The sequence below is a fragment of the Dendrobates tinctorius genome, unplaced genomic scaffold (genome assembly GCF_039654945.1).
Source record: "Dendrobates tinctorius isolate UK_male_01 unplaced genomic scaffold, ASM3965494v1 ptg000023l, whole genome shotgun sequence".
Classification (NCBI taxonomy): Eukaryota; Metazoa; Chordata; class Amphibia; order Anura; family Dendrobatidae; genus Dendrobates; species Dendrobates tinctorius.
This window is the reverse complement of record NW_027361691.1, coordinates 11,126,253-11,139,426: the sequence shown is the minus strand read 5'-3', so window position 1 is coordinate 11,139,426 and position 13,174 is coordinate 11,126,253. Positions and strand designations below refer to the sequence as shown.

Genomic DNA, 13,174 nt, shown 5'->3' with positions numbered 1-13,174 from the left:
TGTGCTATATCTAATGTAAGCTAGGAGTGTATATTTTAGTGCAATGTATATATTTTAACATAAACCAATAAATCACATAGCTCTAAGAAGTAATGCAGCTCTTATTACTGGGTTAAAGCACTCCTCAGACCCCAGTTCAAAAATATAAAATATGGGTGCTAACTCCATGTTTTACTGTAACCATCACCAAGAAACTGCCATGCTTCACTGTAGGCATTACTGTGCCATTGCCATGCTTCACTGCAAATTTCATCAAGATGCTGCCATGGTCAAGTGTAGGCATCATCAATCCACCACCATGCTTCACTGTTGACAGTACCGATCTACTGCCATGCTTCACTGTAGGCAGTGTGTTCTTTTCAGCTTATCCTTCTGTCCTATTTGTATGGACTTGATCACTTTGGGCCATTATGCTTTTGGGTCAGTAGAGGTGAATGTCTTCAACACATTGAGTGTTTAGTCTTAATGTATACACTGAAACATGAATACCTGTGGCTACTAAATTCTGCTGTAGGTCTTTTGTAGTCACTCAAGAGTTTGACCACCTACCTCCTCAGGAATCTGTGGCAGCTGGTGAAAGCTTCCTCTTTCTGCCTTGTTAAACTAGTGTAGCCATTGTTCCTTTAACACTGAACTTGCAAATTATGCTTCCAGCTATATCTGTAGGAACTGTGACAAATTCACAGCTAAAGTAATGGAGGGGAGATATGTGTCACTGCTCTTAGTGGCATCAGTGATGTGAAACCAGAGTATTTGCCTCCAGCACAGTACGTGTTGTGAGGGTTACGTTAAAGTTGCATACATGGCCTGGTTTTATGTGGACATCTATAGAGTGGGTGGGAAGATGTCCACCTTATCTCCACCTGCAGAGTTGGCACCACCTTGTGCTGTCAAGACTTGTGTAATGTCACAGTCCTGCGATCAGCCACATGGTTGAGGAGTCACACGGTCAGGGTTTAAATAGCTGGACTCGCGAGGCAGTTTGTGTGTTGTGGGTCTGGAGAGGAACACTCCAGTGAAGTGGTTTTGTGCTCCGGTTTATGCCTGAACCGTGGCTTGTGCTAACCCTGAGCTGGCTGCCCCGCTACTACAAGGCCTGTACCTAGAGCTACTGTTTTGTTTTACTTTGTTGTTTTGCCCAGTGGGCCGTGTTTATTTTGTGCTTAACTCTTGGTTTATGCTGTACTTAATAAACCAAGTTCGTCTTTCAAGCTGCAGTGTTTCCGAGTCTACCTCCGTGTGCAGACGAGTGAGCCGATCTACCACAGAACAGTCAATGCTTTTTGCTAGCTTTATGCATCCTTTTCTTTGTGCAAGAGACTGTTGAAGAGAGAAAATACAGGAGCTCTACCTAAGCGCAATAAAAGATGTAAAAAAAATAAATGTGTGGGTGATATATAAGTGCTCACCTGGAGGCGTAGTGCGGTAGGCACAACACTAGATAGCATTTAGCGCGTAAATAGGATCCTCCATTGCTGTAGGCTGCCGATCCGAAATGTGTGGAGCTGTGCTGGGCAAGGCATGGCAACAGGTCCAAGTAGTGGTATATAGATGAAAGTTCCAGAGGCTCTTCTGTGTGAAGACTTGATCCCAGTGTTTGGTTTATTCACAAGGGTTACAAGTAAAAAAATCTACATTTTTTGGGGTGTGAATTGATTATCAAGGAGAAGGGTAAAGAATGAAAGTTTAGATATATATATATATTGTGTAAATTGTGCATATACTGTATATATACACAATATACTGTATGTACACACGTTTTTTAAATATGTATAGTGCAGGAACTTTTAAATCAAATGTTTTTTAATGCAATTTCACTCCGACAACCAAGTCATGTTATTGAGGTGTATTAGGTGTTTTTTCTTCCCCCTTTGGAACAACAAAAAGGGGAAGTTCCAAGGTAGAAACGGCACCCACATTAAAATGGAGACACATACTGTATCTAACATTCTCTCATCAGTCATATCGGTTTTTTGCAGCTGATGAAGGCTCTTTGTGAGGAGAAACGCGTTGTGAACCTTTGCTACATGTTCCCACTTTTTTATGACATTTATCATTTTTGGCAATCCCTTTTTTAATGGATATGTAGATTTTTTACTTATAACCCTTGTGAATAAATCAAACCTTTTGAAATAGCAAAGTGTTCCCACCAGTGCAGTTATTCAGATGGAGACCAAATTGTCCCACACACTGGGATCAAACTTTCAAACAGAAGCGCCTCTGGAATTTTCATCCATATTTTTTTGTGCACGGCAGCGATCCATTTTCCTAACTTTTTGGACCTTTCTTGTCTAAAGCTAGTTCAACACATCTGATGTTCATGGACCAGTCGTGGGTCTAATGATCTGAACTCGAGACCTTCATATGTGCCAATGAAGTTGTCAAGTTCAGGTCGGCTGGTCTGTGCATTGCAATCTGTACATAGATGTGCGATACCAGCGTTAACCATATTTCTAACATGCAATAAGTCGTCACTGTAAAAAATTACCCAGTGCAGGTATTTGATGTGTTTCTCTTATCATTGTTTTTTCTCTTGATTTGTTGCATCTGGGGTGTTTGAGACAACATTTGGTTTGCAAATCTGTGATGTTTGAGGGATTCTATTCAGAGAGTTGAATCATTCTGAGACTTCTTATTTCACTGGTTTATTGCAAAAGAAAGTAGTAGGAGTTGAGCTAGATAAATGGATAGATAGATAGATAGATAGATAGATAGATAGATAGATAGATAGATAGATAGATAGATAGATAGATAGATAGCGCAGCTGTGGCGTATAATGTATGTCAGGACGTAAATCAGGATCTGTAATGGATAAACAATGGAAGTGCCCAATAACGCCATGAGCAGAATAGTGAGCGCTGCTCTAAAGTTGAGCATATAGCCAAATAAGGATTGAATATATAGGAGACATACAAGACGATGAATAAAGAACAGAACTCTTCATAGGTACAAATCATGAAGATGGCTATTATTAACCACTAGTTACAATACACTCACCTGATGTGGCTGCAATGAAGCACAACACCTGTAGTTTTAACAGTATCTTACTTGGATGCTGAAGCCAGTGATCATTCTAGGTAAACCAGGCAATGTTTGGAACCTCTACTGATGGAAAAGCAGAAGAAAAAGAAAATCTGGTTCCAATATGCTCAATACTTTATAAATAAGCTACATAAATGTGAGGATTCTGTTTTTTGTTGCAAGGAAACAAAACTGGAACCTCAGCTGTATGTCTGGAGAAGGAAGAATAAACATACACTGACAATAAAGCACCCGTCACTGGTTTTTGTGACGTTATAGCGATATTGCTAGCGATATCGCTATGTCTGATACTTGCCTCCGACCGCTCCCCGCTGGTTATCGCTGATCGCACAAGAACGTCCTGGACCGTTTCTCATCGTCAGCTTCCTGCGGCGCTTCCTGTGGAGACGAGCGACGCGTGGACGCGGGCGGAGGACGTCAGGATCGCCTCATCTGACAGGTAAGTAACGACCGCCGACCGCTGCGATGTCGCTGGTGAGATCTGCCTGTGTGGCAGCTCACTAGGGACCACTTAGCGATGCATTAGCAATCCTGACCGCGTCATATCGCTGGTCGGGATCGCTAAGTGTGACAGTACCTTAACACCTTACCTACAGTGCAGCATGGTTGTGACTTGACAATGCAAAAAATAGTAGAAAAGAACGGCACTCACCGGGTAGTGTAGTTAAGGCTTTATTATAAAAGCATATCAGCGGGAGAACGGGTGCAAAAAGGAGATAGCAACAACGATCGTTTCGTGCTGCAAAGGCGCTTCCACAGGTTACCCGCTGATATGCTTTTATAATAAAGCCTTGACTACACTACCTGGTGAGTGCCGTTCTTTTCTACTATTTTTTGCTATGTGGATTAACTTATTTTCCATGATTGTGCACCTAAGGGTAACACAGTTGTATTGCCGGCTGCGTCTCTTTTACACACATATGATGGTTCGGATGTGTGGACTATTGTGATGGTGCTCGCCTTCTATTTCTGGACTTTGCATTGTGACTTGACAATGCCTACAGTGATGCATGGTGAGTTCTCAGTGATGGCTATAGTGAAGCATAGCAGTGTCTTCATGATGCTTAAAGTGAAACATTGTGGTGGCTCAGAGGTGCCTATAGTTTAGCATGGCGAACGCTTTGTAATGCATAAAGTGAAGCCTGGCGGTACCTTGATGATGCTTACAGTGAAGTATGGCAGGGGCTCGGTAATGCCTACAATGAAGCATTGGGTGGTTTAATAATGCCTGCAAGTGAAGCATTGCGGTGGTTCCGTGACACCTACACTTTAGCCTGGCAAGGGCTCATTGATGCTTAAAGTGAAGATTGGTGGTAGCTTGATGATGCCTATAGTGAAGCATGGCAGTGGCTCAGTAAGGCAAGTGAAGCATGATGGAGTATGGTAATGCTCTGGTATGGCTTTGCCTCCCATGGCACTAGAAGACAGCAGTGTGTGAAGAATAATTCAACTCTTTAGTACAATGAACAGATAAGAGAAGCTTTACTTTTGAGGCGGCTCCAATGGAATTTTTTTTGTGAAAATACAATGCACATTGGACTCAACCCGAGCTCCCTTACTAACTGAATCGCTGAAGAGTCATTCTAAAACACCACTGGGGCAATGCAAAAAAAATGCTGTTTTCTTCTACATCGCACTGTTATTTACCGAGCTAAGCTATATTTTTATGCTATGTAGAATATTTTTATTGGTAATGCTGGGGATGACTCGTACATGCAGTTAAACCACTCAATGACCTTTACATTTTCCTATGAATAAGACCAACATACATAGGAGTCTAAATATGATTATTTCATGTTTAATCAGCTGTGACCTTCTCCTGAATTGCATCGAGCAGACCCTCGGGTTCCAGATCTTAAAGGTTTTTCTAATCATTTCTCCCTATAGATTGGATTACAGTTTAGTATGATGAAGGATCATTTCTAAAATTACCGATTTCTCTTCTTCTGTTCACTTTAGGTAATGACAATTCACGCTGGTTGTAAAGATCTTCTCAGAGGGTCTATGGTCATCAACTGTCAAGCATTGAATGGTGGGATATAGTGCATGGAGGAAACCCAAATCAGGAGTAGAAGACCCACAACATTGATAAGTTTTATTTTCATAATGTTGTCATCTACAGCCTAATTTGTGGTCTAAAATGTTCCCTTACGTCTGGTTGGTTCTTCTGATCTTAAAGGAAGATGGAATTGGGAATTTTGGGTTTATGGTGTTGGCACAAACCAACGAAAGAAGGGTTGTGTCCTATATGCCGGGGGACATTATCATCGGGGCACTGTTTTCAGTTCACCACCAACCAACCGTTGAAAAAGTTCACGAAAGGAAATGCGGAGAGATACGGGAACAATATGGCATACAAAGAGTGGAAGCCATGCTGCACACCCTCGATAGAATCAATGCCGACCCCAATGTATTGCCAAACATAACCCTTGGGTGTGAGATCCGTGATTCCTGTTGGCATTCTGCTGTGGCTTTAGAGCAAAGTATTGAGTTTATAAGGGACTCTCTCATTTCATCCGAAGAAGAAGAAGGTTTAGTTCGTTGCGTTGATGGTTCTTCTTCTTCTTTCCACTCGAAAAAGCCCATAGTTGGAGTTATAGGACCCGGCTCGAGCTCTGTGGCTATTCAAGTTCAGAATTTATTGCAGCTTTTTAATATACCTCAAATTGCTTATTCGGCAACAAGCATGGACCTCAGTGACAAAACCTTGTACAAGTATTTCATGAGAGTGGTGCCCTCCGACGCCCAACAAGCGAGAGCTATGGTGGATATTGTCAAAAGGTACAACTGGACTTATGTGTCTGCAGTACACACCGAAGGTAAGAAATTCTTTGGAACCTGTACTCAGAAATGTTTTGCCGTCTGTAACAATGGATGCATAGGTCTGCGTAAGAGCTGTATACGTAAAACAAGAACCTGGCTTCACCAGATAAGACTCTCATCTATCATACATTTATGGAATATCCTGTGGTTATGTATGAGACGGGAATCACCCATTAAAGAGGCTGTTCAGCCGTTCAAAAATCAATGGCCATTCTTTAGGATTTATCAATATTAAAGCAAAATGGGTCCAATTATGGTCCAATGAGTGGTTTAAAGGGGCTGTCCGCTTCATTGTTTACCAGATACAGCGGCAGAATAAGTAGCGACTGTGCTGTTAAACGCTTATTTTGATTTACAACGTGACCTAGATAGTGTAATTGTATTTCGACAACGGCTTCTTAAATATCGAGGGGGCGTAATTAAGGTTTCTTCATGTTGTTTTAGCAATCAGATGATTGAGGAGGCCTACAGAGACTGTGGCATTGAACTAAACGCACGTCAAGGGACAACTGTCTTTGTTGCCCATAGCAATCACCGTTTAAATATTTAAATCTGAGTTGTGATTGGTCGACTCGTTAGGGGCAGCAAAAAAATCGTTTTTCTCAGTCAGGCATGGTGGGGGACAATTTGTGACCTGGTTTAGGCTAAAGTGGTCGTTAACGTCATCCAACTTTAACCCTAACAAGTAGAATATCTTTTGCCGACCTCTAAATATAGTAGAATGGCTAGAAGGATTTTGGTGAATGGAATTGCCCTTTAATTTGTGCAGCGGGAGTCCAGAATAATGCATTATCCGGTAATGAAGCTCCATTATAATGCTTTGTTAGATGTAACAATGCCTTGATGATTTGTTTCCCGCCTGCCTACAGTATTTCTTCACAGTGTGAGCATCATGGGAGTTTCTATGGAAATACAGATGATATTGTAGTCAAGATACAGAAACGTTGTACAATGGGGGCAGCATTGTTTCCATGACAACTAAATCCTTGGTGTGACTAATTATGGTATTGAGCAAACCATGGGGGGAAAAAACTCCCAAAAAAAAACCCTTACCTGTACAGTTGATATATAAAAGGTAGCAATAATAACGTATAAAGCCTGTGTATGTCTATATTTCATATATATTATGCAGAAATCATGATATAGGGCCAGTGGTGTAAACGATAGGAGTGGTCACAAGGGGAAGGAGAGGTATTCTACGGATTTTCTGCTCAGATTTGCTACTGGAAAATCCGCAGTGGATGGGACTTTAACAAATTTCATCCACAAGGTGCAAAAAAAAAATTCCCATAGAGACAATGATCCGCCTTGCAGATTTTAGATCTGCAGTATATAAAGATGTGCTGCTGCTGCTTTGCGTTGTCGTTAAGTTTGCAAGAATTAAAGGGGATGGCTAGGGCTTTAATATTGGTGGCCTATTCTTAGTATCATAAGAAATCACAATGCAGACCCGGTCACATTAATAAGCGCTCCGAGGAGCACAGTAACAGATGATCAGAGGTAGGGCCTGATGTTGGACTTCCAGTGTTTCTAAGGCTAAGTCATGAATATCAAAGTCCTTTAAAGTTCATCATGTATTTGCTAACCCATCTTAGAGCAGCATCATGTAGTGGCAGAGACCCTGATTCCAGCGATATGCCACATACTGGGCTGCTTGCTGCAGTTTTGAAAAATCAGAATTTTATCTGCTGCAGATCTAACAGTTCTCTGAATGCTGAGCTCTGTATAACACCGCCCACACCACTGACTGGCTGCTTTCTGTGTACACTGTGCATAGACAGAAAGCTGCCAGTCAGTGGTGGGGGCACGGTTATACAGAGCTCAAAAATGTGGCGGATTACATGGCAACAGGTTTATAAGTCCTTTATTGAAAATCTCCAGCTGATAAAACTGTGATCATATCAAAATTCCAGCAAGCAGCCCAGTTAGTGAAAGATCCCTGTAATAAGGGATTCTGCCTCTACATCATGCTCTTGTCAGATGTTCAATTTTTCAATCGCCTTTTGCTCGATCTCAAGTTATTGCACCTTAATGGGTGTTTAGGTTCTGTTATTCTGGCTGCAGTCAGTTTAGCATAACAAAAGTGTTTTAATTTGTCTACCCTATCACCTTTCGGGTGCGACTTTATATTTTGTTCCCCTGCTGGCATTTCCTGCTGGTGATATGCTCATTTAGATGTTCAGCCATACTGCTGAAGGTTAAAGCCAGTCGGTGTATAGGGTTTATCTCCTTGCTGTTTAAGTTCTTTACTCTGCACCTACCTTCTATTTCTTTTGGGAAGTCGGCGGCATATCATCTAACTGTGCTTACTTTATACTTTATTTTGTATTTCAGGGTTTATGTTACTCACAGTGGAATCTTTCCTTTTTTTCAGCACACTTTCCCTTTTGTAAGTAATTTCACTCTGCTCTGCCCTCCGGTTCTTTAGGAGAAACGTGGTGCACTTGACAGGCTTTTAGGCAGCATTGTCTGAGTTGCCATTGTCTGAGTTGTCTGTGATTAGGGCGATCTGTGCTCACTTAGGAACCACTAGGGACTGAGGGGTCAGGATCTCTGGTCTTTACAGAAACTGACCGGGTCAGCTGCAGTGTTTACATTTTTCTATTATCTCAAGTAAGTAGCTAAACTATCATAACAAACAATCTGTAGGAAAATCGATCTTGTGCAAGCCTAGATAGGTCTACCAGGGTCTTATCTGCCGTCATCGTGATAGTATCAAGCCATCGGTTTGTTGTCTTCCTCTTCATCTTGTTCGATGTGTTCATCCCACCACGATGTCTTTCTACAGTGATTGCTCTCTTCCTATGAGGTGTCCAAAGTAGGAAAGTCATAGCTTGCTGATCCTTGCTTCTAGTGACTTGTAAGATTAGGAAGTAAAAAACTGGTAACAGATTCCCTTTAAACCCTTCCAGACATGTACATCATAATCATCTCCCGCCTCGACTATTGCAACCTACTTCTCTCTTGCCTCTCCTCTACCACTCTTGCACCACTCCAATCCATCCTACACTCTGCTGCCCGACTAATCAACCTGTCTCCCCGTTACTCTTCAGCCTCTCCTCTCTGCTAAGCCCTTCACTGGCATCCTATTGTCCAGGGGCTCCAGTTCAAAACCCTAACTATGACATACAAAGCCATCCACAACCTGTCTCCTACATACATCTGTGACATGGTCTCCCTGTACTTACCTACACGCAACCTTTGATCCCCTCAAGATCTCCTTCTCTACTCCTCTGTTATCTCTTCTCCCCACAACACAGCATACAAGAATTCTCCCATGCTTCCCCTATAGTTTGGAACTCTCTACCCCAACACATCAGGCTTCCGCCTACCATGGAAACCTTCAAAAGGAACCCGAAGACCTACCTCTTCCGTCAAGCCTACAACTTGCAGTGATTCTCAGTCTACTGAACCCGACACTTGACCATCTCTACCCTCACCTAGTGTATCCTCACACATCCCCTGTAGACTGTGAGCCCTCGCGGGCAGGGTTCTCTCTTCTTCTGTACCTGTGTGTGCCTTGTATTGATCATATTTATTGTACTTGTCTATATTTGCCCCTTTCACATGTAAAGCGCCATGGAATAAATGGCACTATAAAAATGTATAATAACAATAATCTTCATCACACATCGAGTGCAGGAGCATGGAGGAGGCTCAGCTCCTGAGCCCGCTCCATATAGGGCAGATGCCCGCATCCATGGGATAGGACATAACTGGAACTCCAACCGATTACAAGAACAGTTGATTTCTGTTTTTTTGCGCTTTTATTTGTCCTCCCCTTTATCCATGAGCTTTAATGCTTTTATTTTTGCATCAACATAGCAGTATGGGAACTATGACCTTACATGACGTTTTATCTAATCATGAATGATGAGAGGGGGCAAATGTATTCATAATTGACGGAGCGGAGTGACATTTGGACATTGAAAAGGTTAATGGAAGATACTGCAAATATGTCATTGTGAAGGTGCAGGCACAATGCTTAATTAAAGAAAGTCATCTTTGGCCATGATGTCTTAAATGTCTTTTTAATTAGGTTTATGATTATACAGATTAATAATTAGCCGGCAGTGTGTGTACAGTGAAGGACGCCAAGAAATAAAACAATACTGAAAATACCCAGACTAGGAGGGCTGTACCATCTGGAATCATCGTAGGAACCTTATACCCTAGCACATTATGTATGCACAGGACATTGAGTGACCACCTAACCATTAATTGAATCAGGTCACCTTAAATAAACACTACCAACCCTACTATCCATAGCATCCAGGACACTTAGGACTAAAGCCATGAATTAATACATCATCAGAATCCATAAAAAACATATAGAGTTAAATGGTCACTTTTATGTCAACACACTTTACATAAATCAATAGTATAAGTGAATGTGAGAAATTTTGTAATATGCATTTACAGAGATTTAAATGCGCTTCTTTATCCTCCTATGAGCCACTTCTCCTCATCTACCTTCTCAACTCATCTCTTAGGCTGGTTTCACATTAGCGCTTTTTAAGCGCACGCACGGCCGGGGGTAGCTCCGCCCCCGAACCGGCTCTCTGCTCGGCGTGCCCGCCCCTTGCTTGTAGCGCCGCCTCCTAGCGCACAGCGGCGCCTGCGATCGGCGCACCCTATCTTTAGCATAGGGTGCGCAGATCGTGCGCAGGCCGTGCGCTAGTTGCGCTTTGACCTGCGCTGCGCACTTTTGACGGTGCGCCGTGCGCGCCAAAATCAAACTTTTCGGATTTCGGCGCGCACGGCGCACCGTCAAAAGTGCGCAGCGCAGGTCAAAGCGCAACTAGCGCATGGCCTGCGCACGATCTGCGCACCCTATGCTAAAGATAGGGTGCGCCGATCGCAGGCGCCGCTGTGCGCTAGGAGGCGGCGCTACAAGCAAGGGGCGGGCACGCCGGGCAGAGAGCCGGCTCAGGGGCGGAGCTACCCCCGGCCGTGCGTGCGCTTAAAAAGCGCTAATGTGAAACCAGCCTCACTCTTAGAGCTCATGAAGACGACTGCATAATTTGGATGAGTGCTGTTCTTCGTCCCCATGTTATTCTTTGGGGTTATGTCATGTCCTATTTTTGGCACTATTTGCCTTCAAGAAAGATGACATCTGATTGTGGTCTGATTTTCACAGACTAACAATGTAGAGAAGGTAGTGTTTCTGTTAGTCAAGGGTGACAGGGTTAACTGTAGGTCTGGTCCATGGTTGGGGAGGAGCATTGGGGACCTGTGTGTCAGTTCATGCTTTGGTATTTAGTGGTTAGTAAGCTAGAGACAAGAAATTACATCCTGGGAAGAAGGTGATCATCAACAGGTGTGTGTGTGAGAAGAAATCAGACTAAAGGGGAGAATGTTTCTGCAGAAGATGTTCCGTGGCACCAGAGTTCTTCCTTAGGCAGGCAAGTCCTGGGACCCAAAGCAAGGGAACATTAAGAACATCTCTTAGATAGAGGCTTTTGGGAACGTCTAGTGCTGGCCAGACCTGGAAGTGCTGTCAAAGAGACAGAATCAGCAAACCTGGATCACGTTAAGTAAGGTGATAGCCGGAGGAACTACTTTACGTTGTTCTCATGAAGTTCAGTTAAGGTGCAATGATCACAGCAAAACACATTGACCCTGGTGGCCCTGTACCAGGAAGGTGGAGGTCCTCAGCTTATCCAGTAGTTCTACAGTAATGTTCACCCTAAGTGATGTGCCGCCGTCCACAACCACCAAGAATGTGCCTCTGTATTGCGCAGAAGAAGTCAGCAAGCTTATTTCCTGCTACCCCATGTACATAAGTTGGATTGACAGTAAAAAGGACTTTAGTTTTACTAACTAGTCTGGTTTCCTCATCGTGGGGTTAAAAGGGTCCGGCACCACACAAATCGTGGCAAAGCTGAATATGAAGGTGTCCGCAGCAACGTCACCACACACACCCACCAAGGGACCCTGTTTTCCTATAGCGTACCTCGCCCTCGGCTACCGTCCCTTGCCACATTACATGGAGATTACCCAGAACTTAGTAATGCGCGTTCCATTAATAATAATAATAATAATCTTTATTTATATAGCGCCAACATATTCCGCAGCGCTTTACAGTTTAACAGTTTCAAAACACAAGTCACAAGTAACAACATTAACAATACAATATTTAAAGCAAAATAAGACGAAATAAGCCGCCCCTGCTCGTGAGAGCGTACAATCTACAATGAGGTGAGGGAGATACAAAGTACAGGTGTGTATTTACAATGGTGTATTTACAATGATGGTCCAGCCATCTTGAGGGAGTGAGGGATGGATGGAGATAGTGAATGGGCTACACACACACACTTACACAGAGAATGACTTTGATTAGTGAATGTGATAAGCCGCTATGAACAAATGTGTTTTGAGGGAGCGCCTAAAACTATGCAAATTGTGGTTAGTCCTAATTTCTAGAGGTAGAGCATTCCAGAGGATAGGAGCAGCACGGGAGAAGTCTTGGAGTCGGGAGTGGGAGGTACGGATTAGGGCAGAGGTTAGTCGGAAGTCGTTTGCATAGCGCAGCGGTCGGTTAGGCCGATAAACAGAAATGAGGGAGGAGATGTAGGGGGGGCGCTGCACTGTGGAGAGCTTTGTGGGTGAGAACAAGTACTTTGAATTGGATCCTATAATGAATGGGCAGCCAATGTAAGGACTGGCGAAGAGCGGACACGTCCGAGTACCGATTAGCCAGATGGACGATCCTGGCTGCTGCATTAAGTATGGACTGGAGAGGGGATAGTCGAGTGACGGGGAGGCCAATTAATAGAGCGTTGCAGTCATCCAGGTGGGAGTGGATCAATGCTACAGTGAGAGTTTTTGTTGTTTCAATGGTGAGAAAAGGGCGGATTCTAGAGATGTTCTTTAGGTGTAAGCGGCAAGAGCGGGCAAGAGATTGTATATGGGATGTGAAGGAGAGATTGGTGTCAAACATAACACCCAGACATCGCGCCTGCTGCCGGGGTGTTATTATAGTACCATCCACGGAGAGGGAAATGTCAGATTTAGGGAGCTTAGTAGACGGCGGGAGCAGAAGAAGTTCAGTTTTGGAGAGGTTGAGTTTCAGATAGAGAGTGGACATGATGTTGGAGACTGCGGACAGACAGTCACTGGCGTTCTGTAGTACAGCGGGGGTAAGGTCGGGGGAAGACGTGTATATAGTTGTGTGTCATCAGCGTAAAGATGGTACTGAAAGCCAAATCTGCTGATGGTCTGTCCAATTGGGGCCGTATAGAGAGAGAAGAGAAGGGGGCCAAGGACTGAGCCCTGAGGTACCCTGACAGCAAGAGGAAGAGGAGAT

At 43.5% G+C, this 13,174-nt stretch overlaps 1 protein-coding gene across 8 annotated transcripts in view; it reads left to right on the top strand.

Annotated features, from left to right (window-relative positions):
• The window catches only part of GRM5 (glutamate metabotropic receptor 5), a 443,426-nt gene that overhangs the window by 17,802 nt on the left and 412,450 nt on the right, over positions 1-13,174 (top strand). For all 8 annotated transcript variants that reach the window (XM_073569256.1, XM_073569259.1, XM_073569257.1 and 5 more), the window contains exon 2: positions 5,002-5,861. In XM_073569256.1, the coding sequence (XP_073425357.1) occupies positions 5,183-5,861 (679 nt within the window). In that variant the 5' untranslated portion in view covers positions 5,002-5,182. The remainder of the gene's footprint in view (positions 1-5,001; positions 5,862-13,174) is intronic.